This window comes from Sinohyriopsis cumingii, chromosome 10 (assembly GCF_028554795.1).
Source record: "Sinohyriopsis cumingii isolate HCF-2022 chromosome 10, ASM2855479v2, whole genome shotgun sequence".
In the NCBI taxonomy this organism is placed as follows: domain Eukaryota; kingdom Metazoa; phylum Mollusca; class Bivalvia; order Unionida; family Unionidae; genus Sinohyriopsis; species Sinohyriopsis cumingii.
In genome coordinates this window covers 89,395,187-89,411,846 of record NC_142970.1, presented here as the reverse complement: position 1 = coordinate 89,411,846, position 16,660 = coordinate 89,395,187, and the positions used below count along the sequence as shown (strand labels likewise).

The following is a 16,660-nucleotide window of genomic DNA, read 5'->3' as shown; positions in this document are numbered from 1 at the left end:
GAACTAATAACCGAAACAACACTGACTAAACTCATGGATACCTACTCCATGCAAACACTTTGAATAAAATTAGGAAAACTAATTTAAATGAAATAAATGACATGTCTCTCAAGGATCGACATAGAGAAAAGGCATTCAAGGATAACCAAGGCATTCAGCTACAACAACAAAAAAATGATATAAAAGTAACACAAATGTCCATTCTGTGATGGACCTTGAAACTATGAAAATAACAGCAACAAAATGAAAGCATGCATACTAAAATAAAGACAAGTTTTGGGCAAATATAAAAAAAACTGCTGGCGCATGGTAAAAAAATGTCTTTAGGCTGAAAACGTTTAGTGAATTAGTTACTCACTCTATTCATTCACAATTGCATTTCTTTTCTGTAAAGTAGAACACATGCTAAGATCAGTAGTTACCTCAAAGTAAATTTCGCGATAGCTGCATTTTATGACAGAACGCGAATTTGAAGTGTCATTTAATGACAGGACGCGATTTCGAACTGTCATGTAATGACGTAATACTATTTCGACGTGTCATTTAATGAAAGAATGTGATTTCGAACTGTCATGTAATGACATAATGCGATTTCGAAATGTCATTTAATTTCGAAAAATAGGAGCATTCGTAATAAAAACAGCACAAGTCCTAGGTGTCCGTACTTTTCTCGAAGCCCTCGTTAACCCTTATAACACAACCCTTACTAAAAGGTTCTATCCAGAATTTAAAACGTTCATTGTGATTGACTCACCCCTATCAAACATGTCAAATATAGCCACCAAACTAGAATCATGTATTGTAGTTCACGTTGCAAGGATGAGAAATATCAAGGGGCCATTCTACTGCTGTAAATTTGACCTTTGATTTTTTGCAACACCCCTTCTCCCTACCTAAGATTCCGATATGAATTCGAAATTTTAGCTGTAAAATGATTATCTTCATATTTTGTATGATCGACCTCATTTAACTGGTGTGGACGGAGTGCAGGTTACAAAGTAACATTAGGACAAAAAGACTGGCAAACGGATGTGCGAACGGACACATTGATGGGCCGGAAATGACACATAATAATGCTCCAGCAAAGTGTAGATATTAAGATAATTATTTTAGGCTACTGTCTGTGATACATTTGGCACGAAATTGCTAATTGTAGATAATGTCAAAGTGCATATCCAGTCCAGTCTTCACACTGCACATAAACATGGAGTAATGGAAAAAGTTTTACAAAATCAAAATATGTAACGGCTATTTATTTATAATTAATTGTCTATATTATATTCATTGAATATTGATGGCTCAAGAAAAATTTGGTTAATAGAAAACATACGTTCAACAAAAAAGCTACCATATGATTCGCCATTGCAAATATATGTATGTAATTTGATTGCCCTTCCCAAAATTCCAGTAAAGGAAGTCAAACGATAGCACCCCTCTTGCTGAAGTTAACTGTATCGACCAGAAAAATCGACTTAGTTTCACACCCAACACTCTGAAGCAAGTACGTGTGAACACAAAATTTTTTATGGTGATTCCATTCTGCAATAAAGTTATTATTTCTGAAATTTAAGTACTACTTTCCATTACTGCACGTATGATTTTGAACTACATACATGTAATTTTCATCACGAATGATCCAATCTTTTCCCCAATATCTGAACACACATGAGCTTCTGACGCGTTTGTTGTTCTCAAAATACCATGCGCTGCTAAGCAGAGTGGAATAAACATAATTAAATAAACTAAGTCCTAGTATCCTCAAAAACAAGATTTGTGATCGGCAAAATAGTATGGCCCAATAGCAGCAAATGCATACTAACAAGCCTCTCCAGTTTCACATGTCGATGTCAAATTGTTTTTTACACGGTCATGTTGCAAGGTTTTTCCCCAAACAATGAATGTCAAAATTCACAACGAGTTAGCTTTAGTGACTTTCAAATCTAATAATGTCATTAACACAGACCAAGCATGCCTACAGTTTTTTCGCCTTGTGTCAAGTGGAATTTGCCCAATCGTGCAAACACGGTCTATGCAAAAGGTTATAAAAGGTTCATCTACATTTGCATACAAACTTTTCTACAAAATTCCATTTGTCTACGTCATGTAGTTTTAGTATAATCCTGCTAACTGCTAACAATTTACTCGAGACTGACGTACAGACGCAATGACTGACAGACGGAAATATAGTAACATATCAAGTGCGTCCCCTCCGCAATCATAATAACATAAGAACGAGTTTTGAAATCAATGAGTTCGAAAATCACACGATGAAGCTTCCGTTTAAACGTGAAAGTACAAGAGTACATGTATAACAGAGGACTGAACAACCGGGAGACGGGTATGCAGTATATACAAGTATATATAATAATTTCATTCAGACCTTCATATGATATATATCCAAGATGCAATTTTTTATGTCATCACATATTCACAATACATGATTATTAGATGGCGATTACTACACATTACTATTATTATTATAACTATGAGACAATACCACAAAACACGATGCACATTAGTGTCGATACAGAAATGAAATTTGATACATCGTTGTATCCCAACTGTGTTGTTTATTCTGCGTTTGGAGAAAATGCAGCATTCTTTTTGTGATTCAATTGTAAGCTTTTTTTCTTAGGAAGGAGTGGAATACACTTTTCAAAACACGATATTCATTGGAAGAAACACTGGTATTGAAACGTCATATTATATATATATATATATATATATATATATATATATATATATATATATATATATATATATATATATATATATATATATATGTATATGTATATATGTGTGTGTGTGTGTACTGGCGTTTCACGGCACTGCGACCCAATAAAGACAATTAACACTAATCGTAACTGGTTTTACGTGTTTGACGATGTATCAATTTTTTCTCTCAGAAGGAAAAATAAATGTATGTGTATATAATCACAGGACAGTATATATCGTTGAAAGACTGTAATTCAATCCCATAAATAGAGTTCACAAAAACACAGCACAAACACAATAAGATGTGTATTTGTTTGGGTCAAATCCATGTCTGCGACATTTCAACGGAAATCTTGGGCTTGAAAATGCATGCTGATGTAATCCATCTTTTAGGGTTCAAAACTCATATAGGCTTCCCCAAAATTCCTTTACATGGTTATACAGCACGTATGCATGCACACACACACACACACACACACACACACACACACATATATATATATATATATATATATATATATATATATATATATATATATATATATATATATATATATATATATATATATATATATATATATATATATATATATATAAGCGATTTTGCTTAAAAGAGCGAACATTCTTCAGCTAACGCTCCGGTGGATTAAAAAAAATTGGTATGAATTCTGTCTTTTAGATTTAGCAGTACTATTCAGGTACAATCTGTTATCTTTATGGATATAATACAAGTTACAGACGCTGGAAAAGAAAACTTAGTCTTCCAAATATATATATGTCATACACTCATTACGATTACGGAAATACGACTATTAGACTAATTTAAGTAATGGTCTACAGTCTCATTATTACTTGATATCAATCAATTAATACCAATTAGTAATCACGTTATATTTAATAGTTTTGAAGCTTACCTCGCACGATGTAATCAAAGGCCAGTAACTCTTCCCGCCTTCCGTACCAGATTTCCATTTCATCCACCGACATCCGAGAATAATCGAACCTTTCCCCAGCTGTATCGCCCTCATTTGGCCTACCAATATAAAACATCTTTGCACGACCATCAGGTGAGGGTGGAACATTTCTGAAGTCTGCGTGCTCTTTTAATTTATTATCCATATAGAGATTTAACCCAAAATCTGGGTGCCACGAAATTTCAAAATAATGCCATTCTCTGATCCTCGGACTTGGAGCGCTAGCACGCCAGGATTTTCCCATCGTTTCCAATGTTACGTAAATATATCCGTTTCTGTAGAAAACACGTATTCCATCCTGACCGGTCGACAAGATGTACATATTATTTTCATCGTTAAATTTAATCCATGTAGAGAGTGTTATTCCATGCGGGCATTTTTTTAGATTCCCAAGGCATTTATCGTGATGGTCACCTACATTAATATACTGGTCTGGACCGTTCAGGGTAATTGCCTTTCCAATTTTTCCAGGAACTGATACTGGGTTTCCGAGGACTTCAATATTAAGCGAGGGATGCTCCAACTGGCTGCCTCGGATTTTATCCATGCCAATTATATAGTGAAAAGGTTTTCCTAAAATTAAAGTACCGAAAATGATATGAAGAATTCTTGTAGATTCATAGCTATATGTTGTCAAGGCGCGTATATATTATATTAACGTACAACAATAAGGAAAATGGACATGAAAACTTATTTTGATAATGCAAAGTTATCGTTTTGGAGTAGTCAGCAAATTCTCAGGTGTATCAGCGACAAAGTTGCGTGCAGGAAAACTTGTACGTTTCATTTTTCTTAATTTTTCATGGATACCATACAAGAATATCAGCCAAAAACGATATATATATATATATATATATATATATATATATATATATATATATATATATATATATATATATATATATATATATATATATATATATGAAATGTACAAGTTTTCCTGCATGCAACTTTGCCGCACACACACACATACAGACACACACACACATCTGTTCTGAGCAAGAAGCGATAACAAGATTTTCAAGCTGTCTCCTGAGGAGGCTATACTGTATTTAAGATCGGCAACATTTTAATTTTGGACCAACAAAACATTATAATAAGTCTTTACGTCAAAACCCCATGCTAATATGAAAATCAGTTCAGGAGGAATAGCGATAACAAGACTTACAAGATATCTGCCATGGTGTCCATATTGGATAACGGATCGGAACTATTTTCATTCTGACCAAGTAAACATCATAAGAAGTCTTACAGTAAAAGCTCTATTCGAGAGGAAGAGCGACGACAAGAGTTTTAAGAAAGCCGCTGTGGCGTCGCCTTCTTTCTTCCCCACCAGTATTGTTATTTCGGATTAACAAGACTTTGGGATAAAGGTGGGTATAAAGTTTCATTGCAGTCATTCAAATAGTTTTTCTAAGGAGTAGCGGTAATAAAACTGTACTAATTGACAGACGGACGTCAGATCACGGCCAACGGACAACTAGCCATCCTTTAAGCTCTTCTGATCTATGACCAGTATAGTTATACCACGGTAACGAAAAAGGAATAATAATAATAATAATAATAATAATAATAATAATAATAATAATAATGAGGCAAGGAGATATCACAGTGAGAAGCAAAGAGTTGCGCAAGGGTCATAACATTATGCCTGACTGAAATATTGACAAGATTGCATGGGGAGTGCAACGTTTGTTTCATTTACACAAAATTCCTAATCAATTCTCATCTGCACAATCATGTTATCGACCCTTACATGTCGGTTCTATATTAGCAATATTCTTACTCCTATATAACACACTCTATGTACAAGAAAATTTATTTAACGTCTTCAATAATAAAATAAAATAGGTCATTTAATAAAGCCAGTTTGGCCTACTGTCAGAAAGGGGATGAAAAATATACGTAGAAGACCTAGTTAAAACTCTGAAATCTACACATATTGTAGAAAATATAATGAAAGGTAATGCAAAAATAAATCTATACTCTTTCAAATCTCACCTCTCTCAATGTATCCGAATGCAAGAAGGAAATCTCTAGTGCCGTACCAGTATTCCATTTCATCGTATATGGCAGCTCCAGACTTACTTACGTTTCCGTCAACAACGCCATTCCCTCTACCAAGATAGAACCTATGAGATATTGACGAGTCCGAAGCCATAGTTTGTTTGCCCTCAGATTTAGTATCCTCTGCGATGGGATGGTTATCACTATAAACCCGCAAACCCTTTCCTGGGTCTAATGAAATTTCCAGATAATTCCATTCGTTTTGTTTGATATAAGTAGTTTCTGCTATCCATTTTCTGGTAGATGTTTCCGCTGTCACTTTAAACTTTCCGTTTCTGTAAATTACATTAATACCGTTGTGTCCACTCGATAAATACTGCATACCATCTTCAGAGGTTTTGGGCTTGAACCAAAGAGCCATCATCATGCCGTGGGGACAGTTGTCAAGGTTACCAAAGCAATCCTGCGCATGCTCACCGAAGTCAGCATATTGATTTCGACCATCCAAAAGGAGAGATTTGCCAATTTTTCCCGAGACAAGACTAGGGTTTCCGAACGTTTCAATAACCATCGAGGGATGAATTATTCGAGTACCAGACCTCTGTTCAAGTTCAAAATTATTTTTCGTCGGTCGTCCTACAACGAATAATAAACTGAAATACTGTACGTGTAAAAACAATATGAAATAAAACACTTTCTTGCAAAAGGCAGAACTATAATAGTGTTTTATTTTACCGGTTTGTTTGTTTTTAATTTTACTTTGGTATTAACGCGTGATTTGCTTATTAATTTCGGACAGCAGATATGAAACACTGTAAACACAAACACAAACAAGTAAATAGATCCTATATTCTACAAATGCGTTCCGTGTTCTATAAACATATTCTCAGTTTAAAAATTCATCTCGTTTCAACATCTAAATCTTTTTGGGCAGCTGTTAGGGTAGACCACTATACCCCATCGTTAGTAATCATTTTATTGGCATATTTTCTGGTCTCATAAGTCCCATTAACTTAATAATACTTATTTAATCAAATCAATTACTTCATCCTTTGATTTTGTATTTGATACATCTTATCCTCTCCTGTCTATTGCTGCATATAATTTACAAAGACAGGAAGGCAGACACGCACGCACGCACGCACGCACGCACGCACACACACACACACACACACACACACACATACACACATACATACATACATACATACATACATACATACATGGTCATCCACTATACCTCTTTGTATATAGTCCAGGAAGAGAAGCGTTTTCCGATCGGCATTAAATACTTCCAAGTCATCAACAACGAAATCAGCGTATCTTTCTGAAATCATTGGAGTGTTCGCACGACCGATGTAAAAGTTATCATAGGGCGTATCTTCGATTTGTACATGTGTACTTATTGGCTGAAAAGCTTTCAGTTCTAGATCCAGGTATATACTGAGTCCATCATTTCGAGACCATGTGATTTCTACAAAGTACCAACGACCCTTTTCTACTCCATGTGCAGAGGTTTGGTATTGGCGGTCACCGCTTTGCACGTCGGCATAGAGACGACTTCCATAAGAAAAGACTGTAAAGCCTGTTTGTCCACTCGCCAGGTAGAAAGCGTTGTTCTCCAGAGTTGCAAATGATGCCCAGAATGAGACAGTAAATCCAAACATGCACATGGACACATTTCCAATGCAAGAGTCTGTGAACGACCCAAGATCTACGTACTGGTATTGTCCCAAGAGGCGGAGCCCGTTTCCGACTTTTCCTGGAACAAGCTGAACGTTACCTGTGACGTTTGGGATCAGATTTGCCGCCTCAAGCTTTCTGCCATTTAAACTATCCATTGAAAGGTAGTATCTATATACAGCGCCTGAAGGAAAACCAAGCATACAGTAATTACTATTCTCAATAATGAAGTTCGACATACTATAATTACAGATTCCAACGATGACGTTCGACATACTGTACCAATCTCATTGATGAAGTTCGACATAAAGTATAAATCTCATTGATGAACTTGAACATACTGTAATTATTCATCTCACTGATGAAGTGTGACATACTGTACCAATCTCAAGGATGAAGTTCGACATAAAGCAATTACTAATCTCATTGATGAACTTGGACATAAAGCAATTACTAATCTCATTGATGGACTTCGACATAAAGTAATTACTAATCTCAATGATGAAGCTCGACATGCTGCAATTACGAATCACAACTATGAAGTTCGACATACTGTACTGATCTCAATGATGAAGTTCAACATACTGTCATTATTCATCTCAATGATGAAATTCGACATACTGTAGTTGCTAAGCTCAATGAAGCTCGACATACTGTAATTACCAATCTCAATGATAAAGTTCAAATATACTGCAATTACCAATCTCAATGATAAAGTTCAAATATACTGCAATTATCAATCTCAATGGTAAGTTCGACATACTGTAATTACCCTTCCAATGATAAAGTTCAAATATACTGCAATTACCAATCTCAATGATGAAGTTCAACATACTATCAGTATTCATCTCAATTATGAAATTCGACATACTGTAATTGCTAAGCTCAATGAAGCTCGACATACTGTAATTACCAATCTCAATGATAAAGTTCAAATATACTGCAATTATCAATCTCAATGGTAAGTTCGACATACTGTAATTACAATTTCAATTTTGAAGTTCGATATATTTGTTAAAAATATAATAGGTTCACCATATTTAAGACTCATCTAGCTTACATTTCAAGTTACGTTGACAAAAACGTAAAGTCTGAGATTTTGTTACAATCACAACGTAGTTGAGACTTTTTAATTTACATCACATGAGATGTTTTTAAAAATCGAAATAAAGTACCAAGCCCAAAGGTTTCTAAACAAAATGTGCATTGTTATTTTTTGTTTTAAAAACAAGATAATTCACTTTTATATCGATTATACAAAATCTTCTTGCAACTTATAGAGCAAGGACTTAAATGTCAGTGCTCTTGGAAATGTAATCTAAAAAAATATAGACCATATCTAAATTTATTTATTTAATTTATTTGAAACATATTAGTTCAATTTAGGTTCTTCACTATTCAATGGTGAGGGTAAAATAAACACGTGTGACATAGTTTGTCTTTTTTTTTAAACATTTGAGATAACGAAAAGTTACCTGCACTTGCTTGTATGCAAAATTATACAAGAAGTCATAAACCCAGTCTTAAAAAACGTATCAAAAACAGTCGACCAAGCTGAGCAATGTATCGTACACATTTTTCGTTGAGAAAAGACTTCAATTTGTTTTATTTCACATATTTTGTCACCTTTTCAAACAGTTCACTAAATTTCCCATCCTTTGCAGGGCGGGAGATGGGTTTACATAAATAATACCAGTTGGAGTCTTCACAGTTCTATGTATACCTTCTTCTCTGACTTGCTTTTCATTTTTGTATGTGGACCAGAAATGAAATTCGTCAATCACCATGGTACCCAGGTCACGTGTCCCAGAGTTGTCGTTAGCACGACCAACATAAAAGTCGTTAAAGAGAAAATCCGATGTTGCCTTTCCTCTATAAAATAGAAATGGAAACATATATTCAATGCAATATATAATACAATATTCAATAATTGACAACGGTAATTTTATACAATGTGGCATATTCTTAACCATCAAAACTAAACGTAATCACTTTGCAACTTGATGTACAAACCCCCAATAGGGGCCCCGAGTGGTCGAGTGGTCTAAAGCGCTCTCCGTTACGGATCACTGCCATCTCACCTCTGTCTGCGTAGGTTCGAGTCTCGGATTCGGCCAATGTGGGTATGTGAGAAAGTAGCTTCTCGAGGGTCGGTGGTTCTTTCCGTGGTTTTCCCGGGTTCTTCCTCCACCATTAATACTGGCCGCCATGTATAGCCTATTGTATGCTGAAAAATGGCGTTAACCCCCACAACAACAACAACAACAAACCCCCAATACAGCTTGCAAATAAGGCATTAACATCTGTAGATTTTTAAAATTCATCACATTGGCAATAAAACGTTTTACCAAAGTTTGGCCGAGTGATGGATCATTTTTAGCATTCACAAGGATGGGCAAAAGTTGTCAGCCAAGCTGCTGACCAACGCACCAGTGTGAATCTTTGTCATGTAGTACACTAGCCGCGGTCAGCGAGACATGTAACAATGAAAATTAACGAGTGGGTTTAGTACCGTATTAAATCGGTGGTTTGTACATACCTGGTTTGGGGGCGTGATTGATATTTAATTAGAATCCATTATCACGGTCAGACAGATGGACAAGACAAGGTGAATTTGGGGGTTTAAGTACCGGAAAGATGAGCTGAGACGGTGCAGTGACAATTTGATGTCCTTTAAAATAAATGTCATAAAATGAAATTTTCCAGAAACCGTTATTAATAAGGACAGAATAATGATAATTATTCTCACTGTGATGGACGTGTGTTAATTGTATGTGGTTTAGACACTTTTAACCCCGATTGGCTAAGCTAAATAAGGGGGGGGGGGCTGTCTCTGAAGAGAGACAGACAGACAGAGACAGACAGACAGACAGACAGGCAGAGACTACGTCGACAGTAACTTGCCCAAAAGTTGAATTTAAAATGACCGGCACACAACCAGGTTATGATCAGATTGAGTTTAATCGTTAGCTCGATTTCATGATGCAATTTGTCTTATCGGAATGGCCATTTGCATTTATCTCATAAACTTGGAAATTATTTCGAAGAGATTGTATCATTCATATGTCATGTTCGATTTAGTTTTGTGTATCTAGTTAATTAAATTGTTATATTCTGTATACGAGAGCTCGTGTTGTTCTATTCTATATCTATTCTCAGGTCTCCATTTATTCTATTAATAAATTTCATATTTTATTATTATTTACTCGATCCTGGCAATAACATCTTGGTCGATTATCCTCTATATAACGATAACCCAACCACAAAGTAACAATTAATTTAATAAACGTATGTTTTAATCGATATCTTTGAATTTACTTTTATAAACAAATTATTTGTTTAAAACTGTTACAACAAAGGAGTCTTGTAGAGTTTCAATGAATTACCTGTTTGCTGGAACTTTCGCTTTGTCCATGAGTTTGCCATTGACGTAGACAGACAATCCGTCGTCCAAAATCCACGTGGCGGTCACGTGATACCAACGTTTCGGTAAAACATCGCGTACTTTTACTTTCCATTCCTTTCCATCTTTCTTTCGAAATACAAATTCAAGCATGCCTTTTTTGTACAACATGGCCACTCCATGAGATTGAGAACTGTGGCCCCCGTTTGATAGGTAGACGCCATTATCGTTTCCGACATTTTCAAATTTCAACCACATGGCCAACGTGTAGCCTGAAATGAAGAGACAAAAACAACGTAAGAAGCATCACCTTTTTAATCCAACAAAGTGGGTTCAATAGGAGACATGTTTTATATCTTGGTGGCATAAGTTAGTTATGATTCTTTTTGAACAACTTATTTGGGAAATAAAAATGACACCTCAGTAATTAGAAGTCTGTACTTGTGAAAAACATCCACATGCTTACATATTTTAACCACCAGCTCCGAATTTGGGTCACATGACAAAGGGGCTAATCTTTGTTTCACATGCATACATATATATGGATGGAGATCTGCGTGGCTTCCATGTAAGGGACAATGGAATAGACCGCAGTGGGATGGTGCTGTGGGTGGCGACGAATAACAAGAGACACGGGATTAAAGAATGGTTTCTGACAAATGAGGTTATATCATGGAGATCTCACCAGTTTCTAAGTTATTATTCATATATAATACTGCTGCTTGAGATAAGGGCAGATCCATGGGGGCCAAGGTCAAATGAAGATGATACTTCGTCTATTCAGTAAGTTTACATGGGTGGTGATCTGGACAATTGTAAAGTTAAGTCGCAGTCAACAAGCTAAAACGTAAGAGCTACACGTCCCTTGAGGTCAGAATACCCCGCAAGGCAAATGTTGGCCGGACATCTGAGTTCGTCTATGATGTATGAAATATCGGCGTTCATCTGCTGTCAATTCCATACCAACATCTCAAAACAATATACTGCAACAAAGTGCAGCTTTTGATCTTTGACCTTTGACTCCATCCCTCGAGCCCAATGGGGATTGAATATACCAAGAAAATACGTGTTGCGACTCTTTCATTCATTGGGGAACTTTCTTACCAGTTTTATAAAGGATGAGATGACATGATCAACGTTTAGACGGACGGAAGTACTGAGGCAATCACAATAACCCCCAAAACTTTTTTAAAAAAAATGGTGAAAATGAAGTACACCATGTCAACAACTGCGACGCAGTTCATCAGCAGGTCAGGTATCTTATTAATGGCACAGTAGTCAGACTTGAACACTGGACCTGCCAGGTCAGACGGTAGACACTAAAATAGGGGAGTTGTTTTCCGTCTTTCAATTCTAAACGGGGAACTGCCACGTTATTGATGATATTTCCAGCATGTGTATAAATTGATGCAATGAAATATAATGTTATCATATTTCCAACATCATCAATGATTTTTGTTTTCATATTCCTAAATTGTAACTCTGAAAAAATATAATTATTTCGCCGTTAAATTAACCTTTTGGTATTTTCTACATTCAAGAACACAAGTGCTCTATTTGTCAATTTCTGACGTTTTCTTAAATGTTTTTCTGTATGCAAAATCATTATTGTTGTATTTGTCAACGTTTAGGTGGTTTTCTATATGCAAAAACACCGTTGTTAACGTTTGGTGTTTATCTCTGTGCAAGAAACACCATTATTATATATGTCAACATTCTGGTATTTTTTTATATGCAAAACACCGCTGCACGATGTTTGGCTTTTTTCTACATGCAAATACACCATTTTTTATTTGTCAAATTTCTGGTGTTTTTCATTCTACTTGTCAATGTTTAGGTGTTTCTTTTCTATATCCAAAATATCTTTGTTAAATATTTGGACGTTTTCAATATGTAAAACACTATTGTTCTATTTGTCAACGCTTCATTTTTTGTATCAAAAAGATCTGCTATAGTGTCTGCATGTCAAAAGAAAACGAGAAATGTGTAGGCCTAATGGGAAAATCCAAGTTATGATATGAGAGTATTCACATCTAGTCTACTTTCCGAAGTAATCCGATTGGACAAGTTTCTGCATCCAACCAAATAGCAAAGTGGTATCGGCTTGTTACATGCCAAGGGTTGATGTGAAGCAAAAATGATCAACGACCATTTTCTAATAAAAACGATGCTTCCACCCTGGATCTAGTACGACCGCTAATTAATTTTAAAAGTTAAGGCTTGACTTTAAGTTTTCTTTCATCAAGCTCTTATATAAATGAAGTGTAAGGTCTTACCTAACTAGAATGTAAGGTCTTACCTACCTAGAGAGTAAGCTCTTAACTACTTAGAGTGTAAGGTCTTACCTATCTAGAGTGTATGGTCTTACCTACCTAGCGTGTAAGGTCTTACCTACCGAGAGTGTATGGTCTTACTTACCTAGAGTGTAAGGTCTTAACTACTTAAAGTGTATAGTCTTACCTAACTAGAGAGTAAGGTCTTACCTACCTAGAGTGTAAGGTCTTACCTACCTAGAGTGTAAGGTTTTACCTACCTAAAGTGTATGGTCTACATAGAGTGCAGGGTCTTACCTACCTAAAGTGTAAGGGCTTACCTACCTAGAGTGCAGGGTCTTATCTAACTGAAGTGTAAGGTCTTACCTACCTAGAGTGCAGGGTCTTACCTACCTAAAGTGCAGGGTCTTATCCACCTAAAGCGCAGAGTCTTACATACCACGAGTACGGGGTCTTTCCAACTCATAGTGCAGGGTCTTACCTACCTAAAGCACAGGGTCTTACCTACCTAGAGTACGGGGACTTACCTACCCAGAGTGCAAGGGTCTTACCAACCTAAAACGCATGGTCTTACCTACCTGAGTACGGTGTCTTACCTACCCAGAGTGCAGGGTCTTACCTACCCAGAGTGCAGGGTCTTACCTACCTAGAGTGCAGGGTCTTTCCCCCCTAGAATGCAGGGTCTTACCCACCTAAAACGCAGGGTCTTACCTACCTAGAGTACGGGCTCTTACCCACATAGAGTGCAGGGTCTTACCCTCCTTGAGTGTAGGGTCTTACCTACCTAGATTGCAGGGTCTTACCTACCCAGAGTGCAGGGTCTTATCTACCTAGAGTGCAAGGTCTTATCCACCTAACGCGCATGGTCTTACCTAACTAGAGTGCAGGGGCTTACCTACCATGAGTGTATGATCTTACCTACATAGTGTGCAGTGTCTTACTTACCAAGAGTGCAAGGTCATACCTACCTAGAGTACAGAGGTCAAGATCACCAAAACATTCTTTTCTGTGGCCTGGTCCACTGACTTTAATCCACTGCGTTTTCCCATCAATTGTAAGAGAATTCTTCATAACACCTAAACCAATATGTGGTTGGCCGTTAACCCTGGCATCCAGACCAGAAGGGTTCTCGAGTATTTCTCCACTGATGGTGTCCATCGGTAGATGATAGTGCGTTACAGTTGCTGAAAAAAATATAAGAAGATCCTCGTAATTGAAGCAGTGGATGAAAAAGTTTTCTTTCTTATTTATTTTCTTGCTGTAAGCTAAGCGTTTCTCTTCTCTAGGTTATACCGCTCCGATGGCCTAGCTGTTAGAGCGTCCATCTCGCATGCGGAAGGTCGCGGCAGATTCATACCAAAGACTAATAAAAAAGGTATCAAAAACTGTATATATATATATATATATATATATATATATATATATATATATATATATATATATATATATATATATATATATATATATAAGAGAGAGAGAGATGAAATAAAGCGGAGAAGCAAAGAGAGGAGGGATGGATCTTGTAATTGCAAAAATGGATTCATAAACAAGTTCTGCATTTTCCTTTTTCAGCAATATGTATGATTCTGCTGTGTAAAAGTTCGTTGCCCGATCAATGCGTATCAGAATCCAAATTAACATTAATTTTTGATACTCTTAATTATTGATAATATTAATTATTGATAATCCGCGATAAAGCTCATTTCTTGCGATAATAAATGGTCTGCATTCAAAAAGAAATAAGACGACCATGTTCTGTTGGAAATATGCGAGAACACGAAGGCTCTGGATAATATTACATCTGTATTTTGGGGGTTCCGAGTGGCCGAGTGGTCTAAAGCGCTGTCCGTCACGGATCACTGCCATCTCACCTCTGTCTGAGCGGGTTCGAGTCTCGGGCTCGGCAAAATGTGGATATGTGAGAAAGCTTGCCGGTAGCTTCTCGTGGGTCGGTGGTTCTTTCCGGGGTTTTCCCGGTTCTTCCTCTACCATTAATACTGGCCGCCATGTATAGCCTATCTTGTGCTGAAAAATGGCGTTAAACCCTATAACAAGAACAACAACATCTGTATTTTGTCTTTATCGGCTTGATAGTACAAGAGATCGTGTATTACCCAGTGCTAAATAAATGGGAGCAGAAATTTCGTGCTCTTTAATTTTATTTGCAAAGGCTTGCATAGAGGAACAGCTTTTCGTGCATTGTGGCAGATCAACCCATAATCCGATATGTGTTAGTATATACAATATTAATACTGGTTCTACGTCGATATTGTTGGGGCCCCGAGTGGCCGAGTGGTCTAAAGCGCTGTCCGTCACGGATCACTGCCATCTCACCTCTGTCTGCGTGGATTCGAGTCTCGGGCTCGGCTATTGTGGATATGTGAGAAAGCTTGCCGGTAGCTTCTCGTGGGTCGGTGGTTCTTTCCGGGGTTTTCCAGGTTCTTCCTCCACCATTAATACTGGCCGCCATGTATAGCCTATCTTGTGCTGAAAAATGGCGTTAAACCCTATAACAACAATAACAACGTTGATATTGTTCGAGTTTCTCATACTCTAAGACAACGTGGTTCGTGAACAAGGTGAGAAAAAAATCAGTTATATAATCAACAGACTGGTTGTTGATAACCTGTATTGGACAAAACTGCAGAGATCTGTTTATTTTTTTCCCGTTCCGGGAGAGTACGTCATTAGGTTACGAAATAAAGTACGTTTCTGTTTGCATTTTTTTGAAAGTTCAGGAACAAATCGGCAGCTTGAAGTAGTAACATCTCGACTTAATTAGAAATCATAGTATAAAAAGATAAAATTTTCAGAACTATGCTAATTTAGGTTATATATTATTCAGATAATATTTGGTTAAACATATATACAATTCCTCAGTTGCCCAATACGTACCGGTGCAGAATGAATTAATAAAATGCACTTGGTTGCTAGAATAATTACTGGATGATATCTAGATCTGACTAAACGAATTTTTCCACCTGAAAATTCAAGATCGGGGAAGTATTCAGATTCTATGTTGTTGAAAAGAAGACTCTCTTTCAGATGGATTAAAATTAACAAGCCAGATATTTTTCAAATTCAATACTTTTTGGAAGATCATCGTTTACTACACAGTAAATGAAAACTGGATTAGTCGATATGCACTGTAAAGTGGAATAGTTTGCAAATAATCTAATCGGTGACTGAATTATATCAGCTATGTGATTACTGCATACTGTCAGCTATGTGATTACTGTACATTATCAGCTATGTGATTACTGTACATTGTCAGCTATGAGATCACTGCATACTGTCAGCTATGTGATTACTGTATACTGTCAGCTATGAGATTACTGTACAATGTCAGCTATGAGATTACTGTATACTGTCAGCTATGAGATTACTGTATACTGCCAGATATGAGATTACTGTATACTGTCGGCTATGTGATTACTGTACATTGTCATTTATGTGATTACTGCATACTGTCAGCTATGTGATTACTGTATACTGCCAGCTTTGAGATTACCGTATACTATAAGTTATGAGATTAGTGTACATTGTCAGCTATGTGATTACTGTACATTGTCAGCTATGTGATTACTGTATACTGTCCGATATGT

At 36.5% G+C, this 16,660-nt stretch overlaps 1 protein-coding gene across 5 annotated transcripts in view; it reads right to left on the bottom strand.

Moving 5' to 3' along the window:
* Window positions 1–16,660, bottom strand: part of LOC149790563 (uncharacterized) — a 253,953-nt gene that overhangs the window by 145,090 nt on the left and 92,203 nt on the right. For all 5 annotated transcript variants that reach the window (XM_089972628.1, XM_089972631.1, XM_089972629.1 and 2 more), the window contains exons 2-7: window positions 14,024–14,239; window positions 10,766–11,054; window positions 9,103–9,251; window positions 6,937–7,563; window positions 5,691–6,332; window positions 3,630–4,262 (exon numbers count right to left, since the gene is read on the bottom strand). In XM_089972628.1, coding sequence (XP_089828754.1) covers window positions 3,630–4,262; window positions 5,691–6,332; window positions 6,937–7,563; window positions 9,103–9,251; window positions 10,766–11,054; window positions 14,024–14,239 — 2,556 coding nt within the window. The remainder of the gene's footprint in view (window positions 1–3,629; window positions 4,263–5,690; window positions 6,333–6,936; window positions 7,564–9,102; window positions 9,252–10,765; window positions 11,055–14,023; window positions 14,240–16,660) is intronic.